Source organism: Chelon labrosus (assembly GCF_963514085.1).
Source record: "Chelon labrosus genome assembly, chromosome: 9".
Lineage (NCBI taxonomy): Eukaryota > Metazoa > Chordata > Actinopteri > Mugiliformes > Mugilidae > Chelon > Chelon labrosus.
Window position 1 is genome coordinate 24630092 of NC_140359.1, and position 25651 is coordinate 24655742.

Here is a 25651-nt window from a genome sequence, read left to right on the forward strand (position 1 = left end):
TTTACATCACTGCTAGTCTCTTCCTGCGTCTTTGCCTTTAAAGAACACTTTTGTTTTGCAGTTTTGCAGCGTGCAACTGCATGCCGCACAGGGTTTGCGTTAAAACGCCTGATATTTGCTTTAAACTTTTGCAAGCATGTATAGGTTTGCAGCAGGAAACAAAAGCAGAAGAGTAAGCACAATATCATATTTGTATAGTGACTCCGTGACTAATGATGTTTTAACAAAAGGGTGAGGACGGTGCAAGTCTAAATTGTTCCACTAACAACATAACCAGTTCCGACGTTTGAAAGGCTGTCATCTGCCCCTTTTCAGAGCGACATTTAATTACGTAACCGTGGTGGATATAAATAAAAGTCCCGTCATCCGTCTGCCACTAATTCGGCCACACAGGACCTCACTGTACAATAATGTAAACAGACAGCAGTAAAGCCGTCACAGTGGGTGACGACAGAGCCTGCCAGGCTTCTATCCTCTGGCTCCGTCATCCTCGGCCCGGCAGACAGGCCCCAATCGGCTTTGCTTTTTCCATTGCAAATGTGTGCGGCGGATACATTTGTTGCTGCGGTTGAGGGCGCTGAGCTAATACCGCCTAATAAGAGCACCAGCTGCCTCCTCAACTGACCACCGCGGCCACCACCACCACCACAACTGCTGAGGCCCAGGGGACAAGTTTTAACAAGTTTTATTGCAGATAACGAGGGTCTGGCTTGAAACCAATTCAACAGCAAAAACAGTTTCTTTTTCCCCTCCTCTCTGCGGGTGTCGATGTCTCACTGTTACATCTTCAAGTTCAGTGTTTGTGTTTGGAGTGAAGTGTACACACACACACACACGCAGCTCAGATCCCCGAGACATGTGACCTTTAGCTGCAAGAGGGAACTAGGTCGGAGCCTGTGGAGTCGACAACAAGTCCTCTCGACAGTGTTTAGGGTCAGGGAGGGTGGGGGTGATTTCGTCTGACAAGAGCTGGGTGTCATATCTGCGATTCGCTGTGGCTCAGCCATCAACTTAACCGCTGGCAAAAGGAGACGGCTCCGTCGCTTGCTGCCCTTATCTGTTTCCCACAGTCTATTTTTATTTTGGCAGCGTTTTTTCTCGACGCAAGCTGCTGCAAGCTTCACTCCAGATCACTCAGCTAAAACATTAGCAGCAGGAAATCCTTAAAGACTGGTTTAAAAAAAATAAATTTGGATCGTTCTGTGAATGCAGGCGGGCGCCCAGCTCATTTTGGGACGGCATTACAACCCACAACACACTCCCCGCAATCCTATTAGACGGCCTGATAGGATCCTGCAGGGATTGTTTTCCAAAATGTACCAGTGCGGCGAGAATCAGCTGTAGGCTGGAAGTCCTCCCACTGCTTAAAAAAACATGAGCAAACAGGAGTGTGGTTACCAAGCTCATTTCCTTAAGCTGCTGCAATTGCGCTTGTTTTACAACGCTCCTTCCCGAGAAATGAATTTTACAAGGCAAATCTTTAAATCCCTGAATACTCTTGACCACACGGCACTGAATGAACAATACCTGAACCATAAAAAAAAAAAAACATGCAAAATCCAGGTTGAGAGAAAAAGAGAGAAAGACCAAAACCAATATGCACCTTTTACAACTTGTGATCAAACCAAGTAAAAAAAAAAAAACAGATTAACTCAAAGCTATTAACAAACCTGCTGAGGTCGACTTTTAACCATCTGTCCCAGCAGATGCCAACTGTTGTAGGTGAGGGTTCAGCTCCAAGTTAAACCCATCTAATTAAACCTCAAAGCTCTATTTAAATTCAGTTAAAAGACAGTACTATTGGGGGCTTACATTTCCGATTCATATGCAACACTGGATTTTGGCTCACTTACAATACAATACAATACAAGCTACAAAATTTTCCTGCACTTTGCAAATCAATATGAGATTGATTGCAGATCCAGAGGGCCTTTTGTTTTCGTCAAAAGTTGTGACTTGTGCCTTTAAAAACAAGAAAATGGGACAAATTAATGTTTCTACATTCCCCATGAGCATAAAAAGTAAGCCAAGTTGCCCATGTATGTGTTTGTGAAGATCTCAAATCTAAAGGTAAAACTGATCCCTCTCTTTGGGACCTGCAGTGTGGGACCCTTGTGGGACAGCCCACGGTAAGAGGGCACACTGTGACTGACTAACAATGTTCATGGTTGCTAGTGAGAACAAGTATTGTATAATAAAGCCTAATAAATTAAATACAACTTTATTAAATAAGATAGCCATGCTAGCAGCTCTGTGAGGCTAAGCTTGCTAACATGCTAACATTAGCAGGCTAACGTGCTCATAATGACAAATACAACGTTTATTATGTTCCCCTTTTCTCTGGCATTGTTGGTTAATATTATATTGATTCGTAGCTACTAAATAAACCCTAAATACCAATAAACACCCCTGGTCTAGAATGCAGTTGTTTTAATTTTAATATTTAAATAAAGAAAGCCACAACAGCAACATTAAATTGACTTTTCCATCATGGTCGCCCTAGTTACATGTCGGCAATCAGTATCTTGGCAAACGTCCAGTTGGAGGGAAAAAGGAGCTCTGCATCCATTAATGGTGAGAAATGAAAAGTGTGATCAATCCATTAGAGGGGCTTCCATCAGCCTAGATCGGTGGTTTGAGGCCAAGGTGCTGAATAAAACACTCAGCCATGCGCCTCAGTATTCAGGCTGCGTCGTCCACCCCCTCCCCTTCCCGCTCCAGGACCACGTTCACACTGCGGGGGCCTCCACGCCCCGCTCCGGTTTCGGGGATGATGGCTCGTATCCGCCGTACGAGGTAACCCATATCTGACGGAGATATGAAGTGACAGCCGCGTTGAGGAGACGCAGCGTGCTCCGGATAACAATAACAACACGTGTCAGATGTGATATTGTGTCCACACTCCTGGTTTTCAGCGTGGTTTGGTGGGAGGTGTTGGCTGAAATCAAAGCGTGTCAGCGAATACGTTTTCTCTTGTTGCCCTTCACGCTAATAGAAGTGGTTTGCTGGAGTAGAGTGGGAGCAATAAGTCGTATTTACAAAACCGGGAAGGCGAAAAAAGGAGGAGGAGGAAGGTGAAAATGAGGAAAGAACGAAGGAAATGAAGAGGAAGAGGAGGAGGAGAGAAGAAAGCAGAGGGAGAGGATGAGGAGAAGTGGATGGAAGAGGAAGGTAAGGAGAAGGAGAAGGGAGAAGAGAGAGGAAGAAGGGGGAGGAGGAGGGGATGAGGGAGGAGAAGGAGGAGGATGATGAAAAGGAGGAAGAAGGAAGAAGAAGAATGAGAGGAGGAAGAGAAAGAGGAGGAGAATGAGGAAGGGGAGGAGAAGAAAAAGATAAAGAAGGAGAAAGTGGACAAGAACAGAAGAAAGCAGGGGAAGAGGATGAGGAGAAGTGGGTGAGGGAGGAGGAGGAGGAAGGTAAGAAGAAGGAGGAGGGAGAAGAGACAAGAAGAAGGAGGAGGGGATGAGTGGAGAAGAAGAAGGAAGATGAAAGGGACGAAGACGGATGGAGAGGAGGAAGAGAAAGAGCGGGAGAATGAGGGAGGGGGAGGAGAAGAAAAAGGTGGAGAAGGAGGAAGTGGAGAAGAAGAGAAGAAAGCAGGGGAATGGGATGAGGAGAAGTAGATGGGGAAGGGGTAGAGGAGGAAGAGTAGAAAAGGGAAGAGAGGTGGAGGGAGAAGAAGAAGAAGAAGGAGAAGAAGAAAGGCCATGAGGAGGAGGACGAGGAGAAGAAAGAGTAGAAAACGAATGAGGGGATGAGGGAGGAGAAGAAGGAGGAAGAGAGAAAAGAGAAAGAGGAGAAGAAGATGGAAGAAGAATGGGGAGGAGGAAGAGAAGAGAAAGGGAGAAGAAGAAAGTGCCAAAATAAGACTTAATACATTTTTCAATAAAATCTGCACCTGTTCCTAATTTGTCCCAAGACGCTTCACATATTTAGTTTAGTGTCAGCGAGGGCCACAGAGCCACACTTCCTCGTGGCCCCTGTGCTGAGGTTAATCCTTTCTTTGGAACCGCTCCATCTGCACCTTCGCTCGCCGGCTGGCACGCCTTTCTAGACTCGACGTAAGCTCGATGAAGGGAAGCTACCGGCGCCCTTTGTTGTGAGCGTGGCTTAGCTTTCCTAGCCTGCAAAGAAACTTAAGATACGTAGTGGTGGAGCACGGTGCTCTCGTACGGGATCGAAATCAGACATGGACAAGGTGAGCGGCCCTTGGCAGCATGTAGTGGAAAACACCGGACTACGGTGTCATCTTCTCCTAAGTAACATAATCGGCTTAGAGGGCTTGATGCTGAGGACCGGGCGATGCTGCCGTGGACTACATGAACGTGCCCGAGAGGTGTGGCAGAGAATACCGAACTTATTAATAGATCTGTTAGCAGCGTGGTTGAAATGAATGAGATGTTAATGAGAACGATCTTCAAATTATGACGACCACCAGTCAAACAAAAAATAAATTATACTACATTCTTAATGTGGGATGTGTTTATAGTCATTCCTGATTATTTTGTGGAGTGGTCCCATGGCGAACCACCAACTCCTGAATGAGGACAAGACCAAGAAGCTCGTCATTGACTTCAGGAGGATGAGGACACCAGTGGAGCCCATCACCATCCAGGGCCTTAAGAAAACAGGAAGTAGTGGACCGCTATAAGTACCTGGGAGTCCACGTGGACAGCAGACTGGAGGGACAACAGTGATGCTGTGTACAAGAACGGCCTGAGTAGACTCTGGTTCTTTCAACGTATGCAAGAAGTTGCTGGAGACTTTCTACCAGTCTGTACTTTGCTGTGGTTTGTTGGGGGAGCAGCACCAGCAAAAAGGACATCAGTAGGATCGACAAATTGATTGGAAAGGCTGGACATGTTGTTGTCTCAGTGAGGGACAGGAGGACACTGGACAAACTGCTCTCCATCATGGACAATCCATCTCATTATTAAATCTGTGTGAATCATTGGAACAGCAGTTGTAATTTTTTTGTCTTTGATGTAATTTTTGCACTTTTTTGCAAATTCATTCCACGGGCCAGATTAGACCCTCTGGTGGGCCGCATGTTTGACACCTGTGCTGTAGAGGGACAGAGGAGCTAATTTCCAACAGATTGATCCAGATCCACTCCCACAGTGAACGCTACAGGACGTCATTCATTCACAACTCACTTTTCTTCAACACATAACACATAATGGACACTACTGCACCTTACGGTCATTCCAGATTTTACTTATATTTTATTTAATCTTTCTTTTACTTGTGGTTCTTAAGAGTGTTTGTGACCAAGCACTTTTCCTTGTGGATCAATAAAGTTGATCTAACATTTAATCAAACGTTAAAATCAAGTGTAAATACAATCATTAGTTGTAGGTTATCAATCTGATGTTTCATGCAGATTTTGTTCAACTGTTTTCCACTGAATAAGGCCAAATTAGTCTCAATTATTAATTCATTTGCAATCACTAATTTGCATAAGATAATTCTTTAAGACAACTACACCATATATAGAAAACAAAATACTCTGAAAACATCATATTCTCGATGTGGGAACATTTTAAAGTAATTTCTGGTGATTTTCTTTTTTTCATTTTTGACGTTTTAAACACGTAACATTTAACCAAATGTCAAAAGAGTGAAAATAATCATTAGTCGCAGGCCTAAAGGTTACCAGTCTCACTTGTTTCCACTGTTATCCACTGAATCAGACCACATCAGCCTTAATTGCAATTAATTCGCAATCGTTCATTTGCATAAGATAATTTTGTGAAACAACTCCTCCCTGTCAGTCGGTGGAGTTTATAGTGAGCGGTTTCTTAAAATTGATGAAAATAAAAATAAATACAAGTTCCTTTATTTGTGGGAAGTTTTAAACATCCTTTTAGAGGTCACGTTTATTTGCAGATTTTAAAGACCCAGTGGTCTAGACGTCTTGTCTGCTGCACTTCCTGTAAGTTGCGCTAGAGCGAGTCTACTTACATGTATTTGAAACATGCAAATTCTGCACTAGTTGACAGTTGTTTCCCTATTTGTGCAACGGTTGCATTTTCTGATTGCTCTTTGTATTAATGCAACTTCTTTTATTTCACATGTAGGATTGCAGGAAATACAGTTGTGGTTGTGGGTGGCGTTTTCTCACAAGGCCCGCGGGGAAAGAACATGCATGGACGTGATAAAAGCCTCGCTATATTTGCATAAAAATTAAGGTTGCGGTTTCGTTTTGTAATATCTGATATCTTCGAACCTTCTTGCGTCTTTTTGGACTTTAAAAACACAAACATAAAGTGCACATTCAGACACATGTTAAGTATGTAAGAGCAAGCAGAGAAGGACAGCCGGGCCAAGGGGGATCTCTTGAGGAAATCCAATTATTATCAACATGGATTGTTTAGACTAACGAGGTCATTAGCCCAGTAAAACAGGCAACACAACCAAGTCCACAGGTCACTGTTCACTGCAGAGACCTCTCCTTTCAAATGGAGGTCACAGGTGAAATTAAAAAATTAAAACACTTTTCACTCGGAGGAACTTCCTGATACGTGGCTACTGTGCAGCATTAAACTTCATTCCCAGTTTGATGCCGTCTGGTGCGACTGGTTTTCCAGCATTCCACCACTGGGAAAACGTCTGCAAACAATGTGGTGTGACTCAAACATACGCACATAAAACGCACAACACCCTCTAAAAATGTTCTGCTGACCTTAGGAGCCAGGGCGTCTGAGCTCATAAATATGTTGCTTTCGACTAATCATTTGTCACTTAGGAGGCAACTGCTCGTAAGTCATAGTCACAGCGAGGGAGGATGTCAAGATGAATTACTGCTGAGAAATTAAGTAAAGCTGGGTTTGGCGTTTTCATGTTGTGAAAGGTTTAGGAGTTTCCACACCTGTCCTGAGGCATATTTACCATACCAGAAAATCACATCCTGAAAAGTCTGTTTATGTCATTCTCTTTTGGCAACTGGAAATCTCCCATGACCAGGTGTTTGGAGCGGCGAACCAAGGCGTCTGAAGCACGCAGGTCTGTCGTCGGCACAACGCAGCGTTCCCACATGCATCATAGCCCGGACTGCTTTCTCAAAAACAACCCTTTAATTGCACGACTGCCTCCCAAACTCATTTGCGAGCAAGAACGCTTTAACAGCTGACCTCTAGTTTTGGCACAGGTCTAAACTGCAGCAGGCTTCGCTCTAACTGCATCACAGCCGACAGTCTGTAAAAGCTTTTCCTCTGTGCCGTGCTACATGCCCGGCTGCAGGACGAGTGGAATCGCAAGAAAGTGAAAATGATGCGTTGACCTTTCGAGACCCGTCTATGACAGAGATCTGGCCTCGGAAGAAAATAAGAGGAACCGTTCCAGTGCTGTTGCCTCATTTAGTTGGAAATCTTATTTGAAAAATGTTTTATAAAGAAGGAAATGCACTCTGCTTGTTTGACAGGCTGCACCACATACTGCAGGAAGCAATTACATGCAGCCTCAGTATATCTAAACATTTATCCCTATTAAGAGTTTAACTAGAATTTGTTGGTTCCAGCTTTTCAGATGTGAAAATTTGCAGCTTTTCAGTCCTCAAAAGGATTTTATAAATTGCCACCACACTTCCTGCTGTGACATGATGTTGTTTGGTTCGCATGCATTTATATTAATCTTGTTTTCTCTACATTATTTCGAGTTCAACATACATTTGCATAACCCCCATCTGTTAAACAGTTAAAGCATTAATTTCTTTCCCCTCCTTCTCTGGATTTAATTTAATTTCCCGCATAGGACCCAATAAAACTTCACTGCATTAAACGCCTTCCTCCTGCCCTGTCACGGTCTTCGCCGTGCGACAATAAATATCCGTCACGGCTCTAGACAGGTTAAGTGAGGTGCAGATTGTCCCTCTCTTTGGCCAAAGGCGCACATCCATGATTTACGACCGTCTTTAAAAATTAAAAACCCCGGCGAAATCCTTGTTGTGCAGAGTCTAAACTTGCCATCTTGAGGCGTCTGATCCTGCTGAAAAGGACCAACACAGTCTGGTGGTAGAGCTGTTTACCGAGCTCGTCTTCCTGCACGCACTAACAAACTGTGAGCTTCCAAGTCTCTCAGCCGCGGGAGGCAAATGGATTTTGACACGGAGATGGCGAGTGCGCAGATTGATCATCTTTGCCATTTGAATAATCAGCTTAGCGCATGGTGAGAGTGCAATGCACGGGGAGCACACTGTCACCGTCTTATTATAACACGTAAAGGTCAGCCGCAGCAGCTCTGCTTCATCTGATAGTAGATGAACTTTAGTCACCATTTGCTAACCAGTTGTCAATTTAGCATCGACATAAGAGCAGCACTTTGGCTGATTTGCGACTCCGAATGTCTTTGAGGACTAATTGCTTGACCAACGTGGACTCCAATACCCAGAAACCCTGTAAAAAAAACTCTGACTCAGCTGCCTTGTCGCAAAGCAAAGTAAAAGGTGCAACAGTGCAGCTTGCTCTCTGCCGTTTGCATTTCACTCAGGTTCGTATTTGTCGTTATCTGCGGGCTGATTAATGTCCAGACCTGGCAGGACAATTTCAGTTTGGGGCTGAATCTTCAGCATCCTGCTGTGTGATCTGAATGCAGAATCAGTTTTGTCTCTGCTAGAATTGATCATTAGCGACGAATGGATGCGAGAGGATTTATGAGCAGGCGGCAACAAGCCTTTCAACGGTCATTTACGATTACTGGAAGTTTAAAAAGAAAAAAAAAAACATTTTTAGGCGGATGTTGACATCAGATTAGGGCTCTATGGCTGCTGGAGGAGTTAAGTGATGATGGAGGATCCTTCACATGCTAAATGGGTTGCAGATATTTAAAGGAAAACATGAAATCCAATGTCCTACTGCTTTAGTTTTCAACTTGAAGAAACATCTGATCATGTAAAGGTGGGCACAGGAAACATATGGAAGATGAAGCTGGAGCCTTTTCCTCCGACTTTATTGACAACTCTGAATTCATTCAATAGAAGAATCATCTTCTTCTATTTAATCTTGGCAGCCACGTTTTTGACGTTACTGCCCACATAGATTCCTGCTTCCCCACACTGAATGAACATGCACTGAAAGAATGCAAAATGATTGGACCAAGTGTTTATATGGTTATAAGATGCTGATATTTTTACACCAACTAAATCTGATATAACATTTCTTCCAATAGACCCAGTCTGTCCTGATCACATTTTCGCAACTGACACCTTTCAATGTGCAAAACAAAGTGTAAAACAGCAATAAAGAATTCACTGACAAAGAGAAGCATTAGCAAGCGCGTTGTTCTCTCTAATTAAAAGCAAACGACAATTAAAACCACACGATTACTACTTCCACATAACAGCGTGTGTTACAGACAAGTACACAACAGGCTTTCCACCCCACAAAATGTCAAGCGAAACTGCAGCAGCTACAAACAACCGCTTCCTCTGTTCACCACCGCCGGTGTAAATTTACATGTGAAAGTTCAAAGTTGTGTTCGAGCGGATTTAATCCAGCATGTCTGAATTGAGCAGCTGACTCAGTGAGAATTTCGCCGTCGTGAATGCTAATTAATTACCGATCACAAAAACCCGACATCTCCGTGTTCTTGCAAGTTGGAGTTTCCTATCACGTGCGCGTATAATATCTAGCTATTAGCAGAAATATCTGCGAAGCATAATTTGATTTCTGCATCCGCATAGAAACCGGCGGATGGAAAAATAGACTGGAGAGTTATAGCTAAACAGACTTTTTAATTCAAAGCTCAATGTCAAAGTGCAATCACACTTCTGTGGTGCATCTCTCAGACGCTTTCCAGAACTCCATTATATTCAGACAAACGCTTTCAAACAGTTTATAATACTCTGTCGTTTGGATTTACTGCAGGTCACAGGCTCACAGAGAGGAGTTTCTCAGATAGTCTGGCAATAACACTGCATTTCACAACTGACGCATTATTTCTATGAATTTTTTAACCTGTTAACCCTCAGCAGGAGTGGACGATTGTTGCACATGGTGATGACTATGTAGATCGTTTTCCTGAAGGTTTAAGTCAGATGGATAAGTGGAGGCTAGTGAACATTCATCACACCAACCCTGTTAAAACCTTTGACTCAGATTTAGAAATCTGCCGTTTAAACCTCTTGTTAAAAACTGAAATCCCATCAACTTCTTGCAGTGAGCGCACTTTTTGGACAGACGATACGCTGAATAATCAGCAATGGAGTCACTCGACAAAATTCGTGAGAGTCTAGACGACTGAGTAGAAACAAAAACAAATCTGAAGTCTGATTCTTTTGATTTTTCATATTTTGGTTCAGTGAGCAAGGGCAGCACTTTCTGTTTTGATGTTCAAAAATGAAAAAGCAGAATCAAAAAATAGCCACGGCACCAAGCGCTTAAAAAGACGTCGGTAATAATAGCAGCCTCGTCTGACATCTACACCTCTGAGAATTTACAGGAAGAGAAGAGAAGCAGTGATGCAATAAGGCAGGTAAGCATCAAATACAATGACATCAGCATTAAACCCTGAGTGACACGGCCAATATCAGATGACACACCGTCACCGCAGAGCGAGAATTCACAGTTTAGGAGTGTACATATTTATTCATATCACAATATTACAAGGACGCTGTCAGATGTTATTATTATGCCTCATAGTGTCATCCAAAAGATGACTAAGGAGACCAAGATAGCCATTTTAATCGGCAGATGAGTCTGAAAATCTGTTAGTGTTAGATTTCAGTAATGAAGAGATGCATAAAACACAACTGTGTACCAACTTCACAAACGTAAACAGGCTACATGTCGACTATGTTTCTCAATCTGCTCCTGATAGTGAGTTATTTTAAAGTTGTAGTGATATATATATGTATATATATATATATATATATATATATATATATATTCACTGAATCAAAAATCAAATAACACTCTTAGCTCAATGTTTAGGTACGTTTGTTTACTTGCTTATCTCCAACAGGAGCTAAAAGCTAAAACTCTCTGTGTGCCGTCTCTGCACAACAACAAACAGTCAACAGACAAAAGCTGAAGAAAAGAGGAACATTCAGCAACTTAAAAAAAAAAAAAAAGCTGAATATCTTTTTTTAGAAAATGATAGCGACCACAGCACCAGGGCTAAAACAGGACGCCAGATGAATGCTGACTGTTAGCCAATACGCTAATCTTAACAAACCACACCAGAAAGTGACACAGCGAGGTTCAATCCTTGCAAAATTGGGTGTTATTTCATATTTGGAGCCATAGCGAGACTAGCAGGACTAGTTGGCAAACTACTGCCAACATGCTAAGCAGCAGTCAGTTACAAAAACTCTCCATGCTAGCTAGTTTGTTGACTGTTAGTTAGCAACCTAGCTAGGACCGTTTAGCTTATGACAAGGGAGGTGAGCAACATGCTTGTCTTTTGTCATACACTTTAAGGAGGGTTTTATGAACATAAACTTTGGACTTTTCTGGTTCTTTGTTCCCTCAAAAGTTGCCATTTTTAAGGCAGTACTAGGCAACAAAGTAGTTGTGTTTGTTTTCTGTCAGTCAAACTCGCTTACTTTGCTGCTAACTGCTAACTGACAGTTAGCAAGCTAGCTAGTTAGCGGCATCGAAACAGTTAACACAGCTTATTCAAAAGACATATTTGTACCACTGGCTCCTGTCTCATATGTAAGTTGGACTCTTAACCAAAACTAATAATTTTAATAGGTTTCTTTTGTGTTTGTTAGTCACCTTCAAACACAGCATTGTTTTCTTTGTTAAGAAAAGTTCACTGTCATTAGTTCATCTGTCTGTTCTCATGTCATGTTTAGCTCTGTGTCACACTAACCTACATTTGCTTTTTCTGCTGCATCACATGCTTTAGTTTTATTTATGGCTCAGTGTTAACACTTACAGCTAATGCACAAACTGCAAGTTCATTACATTTATTTATTATTTTTCTACAGTTGACCTTCACGACGGCGTCGGGTGTGCAAGATTTTTGGGACAGCTGAAAACTCCCTGAAGCTTTTTTTATTCCACGTATATAAATAGAAATGGACCAGCTGAAGTATTGTGAACCGCTGCAGGGTGGCTTCATGTGAAGGGTCATGGGGAATAGATGAGGAAGTGAGCTGATGTACCTTTGAAATGAGCTCATCGTGGTTGGCCAGATGTGCCCGGCAGTGGATGCAGCTGTAGGTGCGGTGGCAGCTCGGCAGGTAAGCCTGGAAGGTTTTAGACTTGGTCATCTTTACCATGTCAGTGGGGCAGGGCTCCTCGCTGGTGTCAGGGCTGGCACTGGAAGAGTTGCAGCTCTGCTGGACTTGCTGACAGAAGAAACACTGGAAGATGCAAGCAAAAGCCGTCGTTGTTGTGGAGTGGGTGTGTGGCACGCTCCACACAGACACCACAGGAGAAAATCAGACCTGCGGGGGGAAAAGGGAAAACAGGCAATGTGGTGAGAGGCATGTTCCATACTTTACCTATTTTTAGCACACATGATCTTGATTGCATTTCCGATATAAACACAGCTCATTCACTGGAGCAATCATTTGATTACAATCGTCTATTACATGATTGCAATTGCATGTTGCCCACTATTAATATAGCACTGTAGAGTGACGTAACTTAATATTATGACGTGCCAGGGGCCACTTGGCCAGCAAAGTCCTTGTTCGTTGTGTCCTACTAGACCCAAGATGAAATTATCTTCGGAAATAAAAGTTAGTTGCTTGGACTGTTATGTAATTTAATCTGAAATCTAATTTCCGAAAGTGTGTTACTATGTTTAGTCGCGATTATTCAACACACCAACTCCTAACAGTGAAAATAATAATTAAAAAAAAGATTTGGTAAAAGTATGCCATTAAATGACAATAACAAATGACTGCAGCTCATCGGGAGGCTGATGTTAAAGAATACTTCTGGTTTATGTTCACCGGTTAGTCACTTCTACTGATGAAATCTGGGAGTGTGGTGCAAGCGAGTCAGATGAGGAAACTGCACAGTTTCTAAGTAAAACTGAAAGCACGTATTACTGAACAGTTAACCTTGGTTTTCTCCACAGTTAAAGTCAAATACTCAATAAAACAAAGGTCTGACGAAAAGGAGCTCGACACAAACAAACGTCAGTTCAGTTCATACGCAGGACAGACGAGAATAGTCCACGAGACAATGAAGCCAAGGCACAATGAACGTCTGATCTTTTGAACGGATTCACAAAAAACACTTCTGCAGGTGGCAAATATTCACAAAGAAAGGCTTAACCCCCCACACCGTGCAGCTGTGTGGCAGAAATTCCACCGCAGCTGACCAAATATGATATTAATTCTCACCAAAAATATGCATATTTAAATGCTGCATGACCCGCAAATAATCAATTTTCTCTCCCTCCTTTTTCCCCTGCTGCCTCGGTCTGAATGCTGCCCACTGCCTTTTATGACGCTTTTATTCATCTTGTCTATTGAGTTATCCTTATTAATCGTTGTGTTTATGTGTTTGTGTCTGTGGTTTACAGCGAGCCGCTGCTAAAAGGCTCGGCCGTCAAAGAAAATACTTGTCGTTCCTGCAAACATTAATGCGCCTGTGGCCGCTTGGTCGCTTTAAGTGGAAAGTGAGGTTTGAGACTGCAGAGGTTTGTGCGTCCAGTTTGTACGCCTACAGTTTATTTTCCTACAGTTTCTATTTGGAAACGTTATAAAAGTCTCGTTATAAAAGTCTCTTTAAAGGCGCAGAGGAAATACAGTTGAACTGGCTTTGATGTGGTTTGATTAAAGCACAGTCAGATCCTGTTACAGTTACAGCTTTACAAACAAAGATGTTAATTCATAAACAGTTGCGTATCTTCTGTAAAATAGAACTTAAATTGCATACATTTTTTGTTTTTATTGCATTTAAGTGATATTTCCCTCCTTATCCTCTTTGTTATTGTGTTTTATATACTTTTATTTAGTCAAATCCTGTAATTACCACCTGTGGCCACAGAGGCCACTGTTGCCACAACTCAGCAAAACTTCCATGGTGTTGCTTCACTCAAAAACAACTGTTCCAGGTGTAGCCAACACAACCTTAGCTTCCTCATATATGACCCATTCTGAGCAACATATGTGACCTGAAACCTCATAAATCTTGAAGAATTTAAATTACATTTCCCAAAACTATGATCAATTCGTGAAACAGACTGGAAACAGGAGAGCCCCGATCAAACTGCACAACCAAAACACATGGCTACGCGTGTTAGAAAGCAGATAGGTGGTGCCATTCATCAGCAAAAACCGCAGCCGCTTTCAGTTCTTCTGCTGATTGCAGAAAAAACACACTTTTTACACAGTATAAGATCCCTTATCTTCTTTCTTTCTTTCTTTCTTTCTTTCTTATTTCCCCAGAAAAAGGCCTCGACTCATGACAGCAAATTAAACTAGACAAGCAAACCGCCAAGAGCAGAATTTGAACAGGATTTTTAATTCAAGCTTTGATTTGCAGCAATAATTCTGGCAAAACTTTATATTAAAGGGTGAACACTGTCAAAGCTGGGGTTGCTTTTCTTTCAGTTTCACAATCCAAGCGTTGTACCTGAAGGAACAACGTGTCCTGTGTTGCATCAAAGACATGTTGCCCGTGCACAACCGAGACAAAGAACCTCGACGATGTAAAAAACGGGCTTCAACAGCTGTAGAAGTTTCCAGTTGAGCTCAATGCGCTGCAACAGGAAGAGCAGCGCCGACACAGAAGCAAGGCAAGCCAGACGAGAAAACAAAGGAGCTTCCGCAACTCAACAGGAAGCAGCCGTGACGTGGAGCATGGCTGCTCTGCAAACACACGCAGTTGTACAAATATGATACATAAATATATATATAAACACACACACTTCCACAGCAGGGGAGGTGGCTGACGACTGGCCGTCTAGCCCAGTGGCCCCAGACGCGCCATATTTACATACATACTGACTAATCCGCACAGGTGCCTGAGGCATAATCCCTGCATGAAAAGGGACAAAAACCTCTTTCTGAATTAGCCCAGTTTAACCCCCAGTGACACGTGCACAGGGGGAAAGGTAAACACACACAAGCACACACACAAATACAGGAGAGGTTTCTTCTGTGTGTGACACTTTTGTATCATCACCATCGGTGATTAAATCAGCTCTATGCCGTGCACCCTCAGAGAGAAAAGGGCTGTCGCTGACACTCATGCGGACAGACAATACAGTGCTATTGTTTGCACACACAAAGGAAACTTGACGTGACACACAAGCACGACTTTCAGCGCATTTGTTCCAAATATGGACAAATAAACAACACCTGCAGAGCTGGTCATTTCTCGTACAGCCGAGTTGCTAACTTTAGGGTGCTTGACAACACGCGTTCTTATCTGTGCTCACTTTTTATGATGCTTACTTTAGCACTTATCTTAGTTTGTTTGCGTTGTTCGCCCAAACAAAGGTTTAAAATGATGATATGAATGCTACAGGTAATTGTTTTTTTTGGCTCTCTTTTGTTTAACCCTGCTTCTAAGCATGACATCAGATCATTTTTTTATGTGTTTATTCACTGGAGGACAAACAAAGGCGAAATAAATAAATAGATTTAAAAGCTAGGGGACAGGTAACCCAGCAGGAACAGCTGATACTGAAAGTGAGCAAAGTGAAAACAAAGAGGCTGCACAGTGTGCGTCTCTGGTAACCACTAACAGGAAGAAGTGTCCAGACAAAAGACTCGCTGCCCTCACCACTGAGCATAACAAAAGAAAAACAACATAACATGCGTTTTCAGAGCTATTCCCACAATCCAAACAAGTTCGTCTTGACATTGCACTCTTTTGCGAACCCTCTCAATTCTCCCTTTTTCTTCCAGCCTCTCTTCTAAACGTGTTTATCCCCAACAAAGAGCACGACGCCAGCTCAAGCGCAACAGTGTCGCTGTGCTGTCTGGTTTCATTGTTGTTGTTTTTTCCCCGAGCAGGATGCAGTCTGTGAATCCAACACGGTACCAGAACCATCTTCCCTTGCCTTTCTGTCAGTTTCTCTTTTTTTTTTTTTAGGTAAACAATGCTGGTGCTGTACTCACCACCTGGTTCAGATCTGAGCAAAACGCAGCCTGGTGGAAAACTGCTTGTGGAAGAAAGAGAGAGAGAGATGTTTTTTTTTCAGCTGTTGTTTCTTTTTTGGAGTTAAATAAATGATTGTCGTCGTCCCAGGCTCTGGTCCATGGGTGATGCTGCCAGATAGGAACTTATTGTTGTGTCCTTTGGGTACTGACGGATCTCATTTTCCCCAACACGGGCTTTTGTTGTGTCTTTTGTGTGCGTAATGGACTGGCCTGGTTACTTTGGTACGGAAACGTCACCACGTGGGAGGGAGAGGGTGCACTGATTAACAGCTGGGCTGACCAATGCGTGGCAGCGATGCTTTCAGGACCCCGTGGGAAAGATGGAAACCGGATTAAGAGTAGCGTTCAAGTGGGAAAAATACATGAATTTTCCTTCTTTTACTCATTTATTTTGAGGTTAATTTATTATATCATGTGTTTTCTACTCTTCTTTTAGACAAGGCCCGAGTTGCAGTTATTATTTACACGAGGTTTTGAGATATTTTGCACACAGAAGATGTTCAAATTGTATTTAGCAGTCAGTTTTTTATTATTATCATTTTAAATCAATTCTGTTCACATGTTTATTTTATTACGGAGTCCAATTTATAATCTAGGCTTAGTTTATTCATAAATAAAGATCCTTACGTCCACATTTGACTTTAGTTGTCAAGATGTTGACTATGAACATCTATATTTCTAACTTAGAGGTTTATAAAGTTTGATTTAAAAAAGTAAACGGTGAAGTGTTTGTCGGCCGTAGCATGTGATCACGAATCCGAGTATAAACACCGACAGCGTATATTTCTGGTTCAGGCAGCTAACAAATCAATGTGATATTGTTTTTGTTTCAGCTGAAAAGATTATTTCCCAGGCGGCCTGAACGCGCCACAGAAAGAGGAGGGAGAGCACAGATTCCCGGATGTGTAAATAAATACAAGATGAGAATATGAATTTGATGCCTAAAAATAAATAAATAAATACATATTCTTCTTTGTTTCGTTTTCCACCTGTAGACCTTTGTAGTGACAGAGTTTTGGAGTTTTCTACATTTCAGCTCGCTTTCCACCAGCATTACTAATCATGTTATACATTAATTTAGGTTCATTAATGAGAGGATTGATTAAGGGCCATTTTTGCGATATGATCCAAACACAACAAATCAGTCAATCTGATATTATCCAGAGACCATGAGAGGGTAAAAACACCGGAAAGGTCAATTTAAAGTCGTAACTGAGCACTAAAGGATTATTAGATGATGGCAACACAACCTGCCACTTGAGCATTTTACACAAAGGTCATTAGAGGCTGTAAGTCTTCTTTTTGCCACGTGAGACAAACTTGGTTTTATCATTGTTCTTTTTATAGATTAAAACAAACAAAAACAGCAGCCTGAACGCCCCCTCCTCCTTCTTATCTTCCTCCTCCTCCTCCTCCTCTTCCTCCTGCAGCTGCTGCACTGTTTATGTGTCAGTACTGCATCATCGTGACACTGGACAGATAAACTGTAATAAAAACGTCCTGAATGATGAGTCCAATCATGAAATTAGGCGTGAACTTGAACCCACCACCGAATAAAAGCCTGCCCCTCGCGTTACCCTTGCTCTCCTGTCGTCGAGGACGAGCACAGACCACAACAACAATTCGTGCACAGCGTTTTTTTTTTTGCTTCCCTTTTCTGCCTCTCACAATTAAAACGTTGTCGGTGCAACGCGGCGGGCAGTTGTGAACCTTGCAACACCCTGAAACTCTCACAAGCGTTGCTTCACGCCGAGAGAGAAGAGGATGCATGTAAACACAACCCTGCACACACACACCGCAGTTTCACTCGGAGGTGCATGCTGCGCGCGCGTGAGCGTTATGAAATCCGTCCTTTCACGGTGTTTTTGTCGTCTGTTCACGTGGCATCATAAGCCCCCCTCCCCTCCCCTCTCCTCCAATCCCCTCCAAAAACTGACCGAGATCTGCAGCCAAAAACGCGCACACAGATGCTGAAAGGAGACGCACGTCTGTTTTTCGCTCTTGAACGCAGCTCGAAGATCAAATCGCAAAACGTTTCTCATAAAAGAGAGAGACAGAGAGAGACAGAGAGAGAGAGAGAGAGAGAGAGAGAGAGAGAGAGAGAGAGAGAGAGAGACAGAGAGAGATATTGCAACCTCATCACTAATGTAAGCAGGTTATTAAAGACCTGTATGCTGCAAGGGAACGGTGGATATAACATATATCATAAACTAAAGCATACTTTTAAGTTTCTTAATGTTATTATAGACGCAAACAGGATTACCAGTCACCATTTTACATGCATTGCACAGTTTACGCCTAATGCAACCATAAATAAAGCAGGATATGCCTCCATACTATTAATCTTTTGGTGCAACAGGAAACAAAGCTCCACACAATGCGCTTAAAGCTGCAAATGCACAACACTTTTAAAAAAAGAGAGGGGGGCAAGCAGCATAACAGGTGGGCTATATTCCAGGGATTTAATCAGACAAACGCATGCGTGTCCTCCAGTGGGTCACTGGCTCTGCACTCACCCCCAAAACACGTCGCCTTCCCACCCCCTCGGAAACCAAAACAACCCGAGATCGGTTTCTCCTCTGGAGCTGCAGGAGTCTGGATGTGACGATAATATATATATATATATATCTATATAAATATATATAGAGAGAGAAAACATAAAAGACACCTTCACCGTCCCGTAAAGGCAGCAGCAGCCTTGTTTAGGTCGAGCCCAATGCCATTAAAAGTCTCCAAAATCATCACCTCGCTGGATCTCCACTGAGTTCATGAGCCTAACGGTGAAATCTGCGGGATGTCTCCGGCCGGAGCAGAGTCCCATCCGTGAGGCGGCTCAGAGTGACAGCATGTCTTTTGGAAGGTTTCACCTCTGCACCCTTAGCTCCTCGACATCAGCGGCAGGACAGGCCGAGCTGTCCCGTGTGCGGCCTTATTTATACTGAAATCCTAATTAGCCGTGTGATGCGCAACGCGCTTTGAACGCAGCACAAGGCGAATCTGTCAGATAGCGTCCAGCTGTCTGATATGTGTGCCAGCGGTCCGGCTCTCGTTGGCGTGTGGGGAGAGCTGACAGCGGAGTGAAACTTGTCCTAAAAAAGTGCAGATAAAGCTGTGTTTTATTTCATACACCGGTGCTGCCTTAAGGTGCTGCAGGACATCAGAATGTCAAAAATTGAGTGCGCAGGAAAACACGTTTGGAACATGTCTCAACAAGCCCATCTTCCTCTAATGGCCACTTGACACCAGCCAAACACCAGACAATAATACTACAACACTTCAAATATTAAAACGTATTAACATCAACATATGGAAATTGTATTTCCTTGTTGTTTACGAATCTTTTATCCTGTCTTGTTCACCAGATGAAGTTAACTAGCCTCGACTAACTGTTTTGTTTTGTATTTTTTAAGGTGGTTGTACATTTTAAAGTTAACAATATTGTTTACTCTTAGCTTTGTAATTCACCATGAGTGAATAAACTTTAACACTTTATAAGTTAGCATAAGAAAGTTGCTATTTATTTATCATATCTTTCGTAAATAATCACCAGATTATATATTAATATTCGTCTTTAACTTGTCACACAGAGTTTAGTATTTTAAAGTATTATTTTCTGTCTAAATCAACAGAAAATAACGCTTTTCTACAGAAAGCTGTTAAATTCGATCTTTGTAGAGGTACGTGAAGACAGCAGTAGCCTAGCTACACAGCCTGTTCTACAAATAGCATCCAATCAGCGAGAAGACTTCCCTCCATCCAACCAATCCGTTGCCAGGGTGGGCGGTGCTAGGAAGTTACAGCCAATCAACCCGAGGCTAGGCTATTGACTGCGCGCCCGCGTGGCCGACGGTTGTTTTTGGCTGTGCGCGTTGCCGACACAGACACATGCCAAAAAAAAAACACTGTATCTTTGTGCGCATGCGTGGCCGCATTGGAAGCACATGGTCGGAGCAGAGCAAGTAAACAAACCCGTCGAAAATCGATACTCTTGATTTGGCGTTTGATCCTCGTTTGTTGTTACTGTAGTTTTATTCATACAATGTTTGATTCCGTTGAGATTATACAAAACATTTTTATAAATCTTGTCCGTCCTTTAATTTTATTTTATCAAGATTCACTGTATTTACTTTAGATTTATTTTACTGGGTTTGTGAAGCAGGAGGGCAAACATTTGTGCTGATGTTTTTTTTTTTAATTAGTAGGTAAAATGTAATTTATATTATCTTTCAATAAAAATAAAGCAGATGTATTTTAAACATACTATAAAATTAAAGGAAATAAACTGAATTCTGGCTTGAAGGCTCCAAAACGATGAATGGCATTTTGAATTTATGAATCAAGCTATTGATAAGGGTGGACCAATGTAGTTATTAAACTATACAACAGCGCCCCCTTACGGACACATCTAATCACACTTGATGCTTGGTTGGTTTCTTTGAACATACAGAAATAGACATACTCACCCACAACTATAATACTATCATAACATCTACTCGTAACCTGTCAGCCCTTTGCACACATCGTTGCATCTTTTGCACACATTATACAGTCAATTATACTGTTAGTCTGCTTATTAGTCTGCGCTGCTCTCTGTTCTGTGTCAAGGTGCATTGTCTCCCAAGTGTTTTGTATTGTTTTTCTCTTTGTACTGTCCCTTGTTCTTGTACTGTTGTCAGCACTGTCTGCACTATTTGCACTATTCCTACTGTTTGCAGTGTTTTGTTGTGTATGCATAAGCAAAGCTCACTTTGCGCTCAGTCCCTTGTATTGTACTCTTGTGTATGGTTAAAATGGTTTCTCCTTTTGACAAACCAGAGTACAAATTCAAATTAAATGTAGTATCTTTATATTTATAAAACAATGTCTGTGTAGCCCTGTGATAGACTGGCGACCTATCCAGGGTGTACCCCGCCTCTTGCTCGATGACAGCTGGGGTAGGCTCTAGCAGACCCCGTGACCCTTCACAGGACAAGGGGTTCACGATGAATGAATGAATGAATGTTTGCGTCACTGGATGTCGATGAGAAGTCCTCACATTGCAGATCTTCTATATTCTCCTGTGCAGGTGACTGTTTTTTTAAATACTATGAAGCTCCTACAGCCATTTTTGTTTTTATTGTCACGTCTTCATGATCTGGAATATGGACCACTGCAGTGGACTTTCCTTTTGGGACTTGTATCCCCAGCACTTCAGGAACTCAGACAGTAGCTGGGGTTTAATTCAAATGTATCTTTAAAATGGATCTATGTTTCACAATCTTATATGTAAAAGTCATCCAGGCTTCCAGGAGATGACAGATGGAGCTTCTCAAAGAACTTGCCCGACAGCAACACCTTCTTTTCTGGTAAACCTCCTGTGTATTTTTTTTTTACAGCTCCATTCTCAAGTCAAATTTGAATTTCATTCGTTCATTCATTCAATTTCTGTAACCACTTTCTCTCTTTCTTGATGATGATGTTTTATGTCCTCCTCCTCCCTCTTTTTTTGTTCCTTCTGCTCCTTCTCCTGTCTTTGCTTCTCCTTCTTCTCCATTTTTTTTCAGTATCTTCTGTTAGAGAATAATTTCTCTTCCCTATGGATAGTTTGTGTGGTTAATGTGTGATTACTTCTGGCGTCAGTTATCTGCCCTATTTTCTCTCTGAAGAATATACCAAGACCAAGGTCCCTCTTATGGCGTCTTCAATCTCACTCTCTGGGGGATACTTTGCATTACAGGCATAGCTGTAGAGTTAGATGATAACGCCCTCCATCACCGTCTGACAATTTGTATTTCCTAGCTGGTGTGAATCCTTATCTTCATGTTTCCAATTGGATGCCAACACATCTCCTGTTTGCTGCCTCGGCCTTGCTTGCTAGTATAAGAATCTGAGCTTTACTATTTGTCCCTTAGAATTGAGGTGGACTCATGCACTTGTGATGACGAAGCTTCTCTTCTCCTCGATCGACCCTAAATAAACTCCTTCAGCATAAGACATACAGGACTCTGGTACTTCTTCTTCTTCTTCATCGGCATCACCACAAATTCCTCCCTAACATCTTCTCCTTCCTTATCTCCGCTTCTCTCGCATATTTTGCTCGTCAGTCTAGCTCTTTCTCTCTCTTTTCTCTCTTGTTATTCTCCCAGTTCTCTCGTCTCCTCTGCTCCTTCTCCCATTGGTTTTATTCCCACTTGTTCAGCTTGTCTTTGTCCTCCAGTTATTGTTGCCTTTGCCTTTCTAGGTTTGTGATAACATTTATTCTGCTGGCTTTCTGACCGTTGGATTTCAGATTCCTGTTGTTCCCTCTCGGCCTGTCGTCTGTGCAGCCTCTGAACAATAATGGACCATTCTCCTCATTTCTACCTCTTGCTCTATTCAAGATCCTCCTGCTCCTGACTTCTGCTCTCTTCAGCCCTGAGTCTTTCCTGTTCCTCATATCTCTTTGCCCACTCCTGGACAAATGAAAGGGCCATCATTCTCCTTTCTCTCTGGTCCACACTACCCTAGAGTCTTTCTTTCTCCCTTCTTTCTACTGGCCCACTCCTTAGATTATAGATGTCAGACTTTTAAAGGGACTTATCTTGTATCTTTTTTTGCATTAATTAATTAATTAATTAATCAGGTAATGCAAAAGATTTAAAATATGCAGGCAAACTGAACAAGATCCCAAAACAATGGCTCTAATATTTTATTAACACTGTGGAATGGGAGTTGCGTCAGTGGGCCCCTTCCTCTCTGAATACATCCTCTAAACGGCTGAATCAAAAACTTATTAACTAATATAACATGTGGATCTGTCAGGTTGTTGTTTTCTGACATGCATGATTTCTTTTTCTCAACAAACTGAACCATATTAGACTCTCACTTTCACCGGGTTTCGCAGGTTTTATAGCATTACAGAAAATAATAACACTAATAGATTTGGGTTCAACATCAGTTAATGTCACAGTAAATGTAACAAAGTCAGCCACAGAAGCTGATTTTCATTTGTTGTCACAGAAACGGATCAGATTCAACCTAAAAAAAGGCATATTTTTAAATAACATGCACGGCACACAACATAATTCATATTCACAGTCAAATCAAACAATGTCACAACATAAACCGGATAGAAACCATGGATAAAAAATGGAAATGGAAACAATAATAGAGGACTGTCAAGCAATTAAAGAATATCTTCAGTTTTAAAGATTAATTTCAATCCATTTTTAATTTCACAGTGCCAGTGTGAATGGTTGTCTGTCTCTCTGTGTTAGCCCTGTGATAGACTGGAGACCTGTCCAGGGTGTACCCCGCCTCTCGCCCGATTTCAGCTGGGATAGGCTCCAGCCTCCCCCGAGACCCTTCACAGGACAGAAGATGGATGACTGAATGAATGAGCCTATGTATTGTGTGACTGTGTGATTTGTTGTAATTGAGATTATGATGGCAAAGAACTAATATTCTGTTTGATATGTATATTGGGACTCCAATGTAATCTCTGAAAAGTAAATAAAAAAACAATTATAAAAAAAAAGAAGATGGATGAATGAATGAATGACTGAAACCTTGAGTAGAACCCAGCTCATATAGGGGGACACATGTGAGAGAGAGGTGGGACAGACGAGAAGAAAGAATCAGAAGCAACAGACAAAAATCACGTAACTGGATGATACCAGATACAAACAAAAATAAAAATTATATTTAAATGCACAATACATGGGTAAAAAGAATCACAATCAGCATGTGGTTTATAAAACTAATGTATTTTTCTTGAAGGGTTCCCCGTAGAGTTTGTTAAACTTGTTGTTATTGGTAAATCAAAGTTAAACGACAAATTTTGTCACATCAGAATGACCACGATGCTCACTGCCAAATAATACGTTTTTTTTTAGTCATTTAACATTTAAATCATACTGCTTAAAATTATTATTATATTTGTTCATCACCATTCAATGTCACTACTGCCAGATATCCTCCAGATGTCCCTCTTCCATCAAAAAAAAAAAAGCAGCTCCTGGGTAAATATAGCAACTACTTGTTCTGTCTGGGTCATAATTAACTACAATGCTGAGTTAATTCTACCACTAAATTAGTTCATTCTAATTTCTAATCTTAGCTAAAATGCTTAATTCTACGTCCTTATTATTTTCTCCTGAACAAAACGACCCAACTGAATGCAAGTGTAACAAACTATTGCTAAGGTTTCGTTGTGATAGAAGCCTTGAGAGGGTGAGGGAGTTATAGGACCGTCTGCACGAGGAAGAGGAGGCCTGGGCAGATGAGTGGGACGACAAAGCATCGTAGTTTCTCATGTTTTAACATAAGCATTATTATGGCGGTCATAAGAACTGCTTGTGGTGTGGATGGAAATATGACATTCACACCCAGCTGTGGCTTAACAGGTTGTTCACGAACCAGAGGGCTTGTGGTCAGCCAGCAGGCCACTTGTTGAGCTGCTCTCAGTGCCGGGTCTGTGGTTGTGTGAATAGGTTATTAGATGTGTCATTGTAACTGTAAAGTGCTGGGGGAAAAAAAGGTAAAAAGTAGTATGACGTGGCGCTTAAAACCCTTGTGTAGTCTTCCTGTCGACCATGCAACTTTTGTCCTCCTGGGTCAAAAATGATCCGGTCTGTTTGACTGTTTATAAAGCCTAAAACAAAATGTTTCATAATCCATGAGCAGTAGACATTATATTACATATTACATTTATATAAAATTATGTGGTATTAAAAACATTTGAATGGGTCATATTTGACTTGGAGGACAACAGAAATATTTAAATTACAAGATTTTCTTTGCTTCTGGCTAAGGGGGCCTTCTGATTGACACTTTTCTTTTCAACATCCATCAGCACAAACAAACTCAAATTGCTCATTAAAATCCAGAAATAAAGGAGAAATCTCTAAGAGAAATATTTTTTAGCTGAGCATGTTCTCCCTGTGTCTTCGTGGGTTCTCTCCGGGCACTCCGGCTTCCTCCCACCGTCCAAAGACATGCTGGTTAGGTTCATTGGTGATTCTAAATTGGCTGAGTGAAAAATGTCCAGGTACTTTGCAGATCCAATCCTAGAAGTCTTGGTGATGTTTTATTTTCTATAGCTTAGAGGGACAGTCTCATGACTGGAAATGTCAGACTGGACCCAGAGCTCAATAGGAAGGTTAACATTACAGCAAGTCTACCTTGAAGCCCTCTGAAAAGACTGGATGTCAAGTTGTTGATGCAGATACTACAGTTTAAACCATGTTGTGAGCGTAAAAAACATTAATTTGAGCAGTTTTAAAGATGCTGAACTTAATCAGTATTAAAATGACCATTTAAATACTTCGATGCTCTGTTTGTCTGTAACTGTTGAACTTAAAATCCTCCTAGAAACAGTGAGGGGGTCACACACAGAGGGGCAGCATGGGAAACATTGATTTGACACAAGGTGAAACTATAGAAGCTTTCCAAGATGGAGCTCATTGCGATGACACTGCCAATACAACAGATGCAATGAACTTTTACTTAGATAATCCAAGTATTCCTATTAAGGGTCGCGGTAATCTAAGTTAGATTTATCAGTTAATTTTACAAATTAATTCAAGTTTGGCCATGCCATAGAGTGCCGACCTGTCC

At 41.8% G+C, this 25651-nt stretch overlaps 1 protein-coding gene across 2 annotated transcripts in view; it reads right to left on the minus strand.

Moving 5' to 3' along the window:
- ypel1 (yippee-like 1) overlaps positions 1-19124 on the minus strand; it is a 31075-nt gene extending 11951 nt beyond the window's left edge. Inside the window, exons 1-2 of one of the 2 annotated variants that reach the window (XM_084550946.1) lie at positions 18821-19124; positions 12110-12394 (exon numbers count right to left, since the gene is read on the minus strand). In XM_084550946.1, the coding sequence (XP_084407072.1) occupies positions 12110-12226 (117 nt within the window). In that variant the 5' untranslated portion in view covers positions 12227-12394; positions 18821-19124. Of the gene's footprint in view, positions 1-12109; positions 12395-16033; positions 16330-18820 lie in introns of those variants that run through there. The other variant, XM_084550947.1, reaches the window with a different exon arrangement.
- Between the last annotated feature and the right edge of the window lie 6527 nt (positions 19125-25651).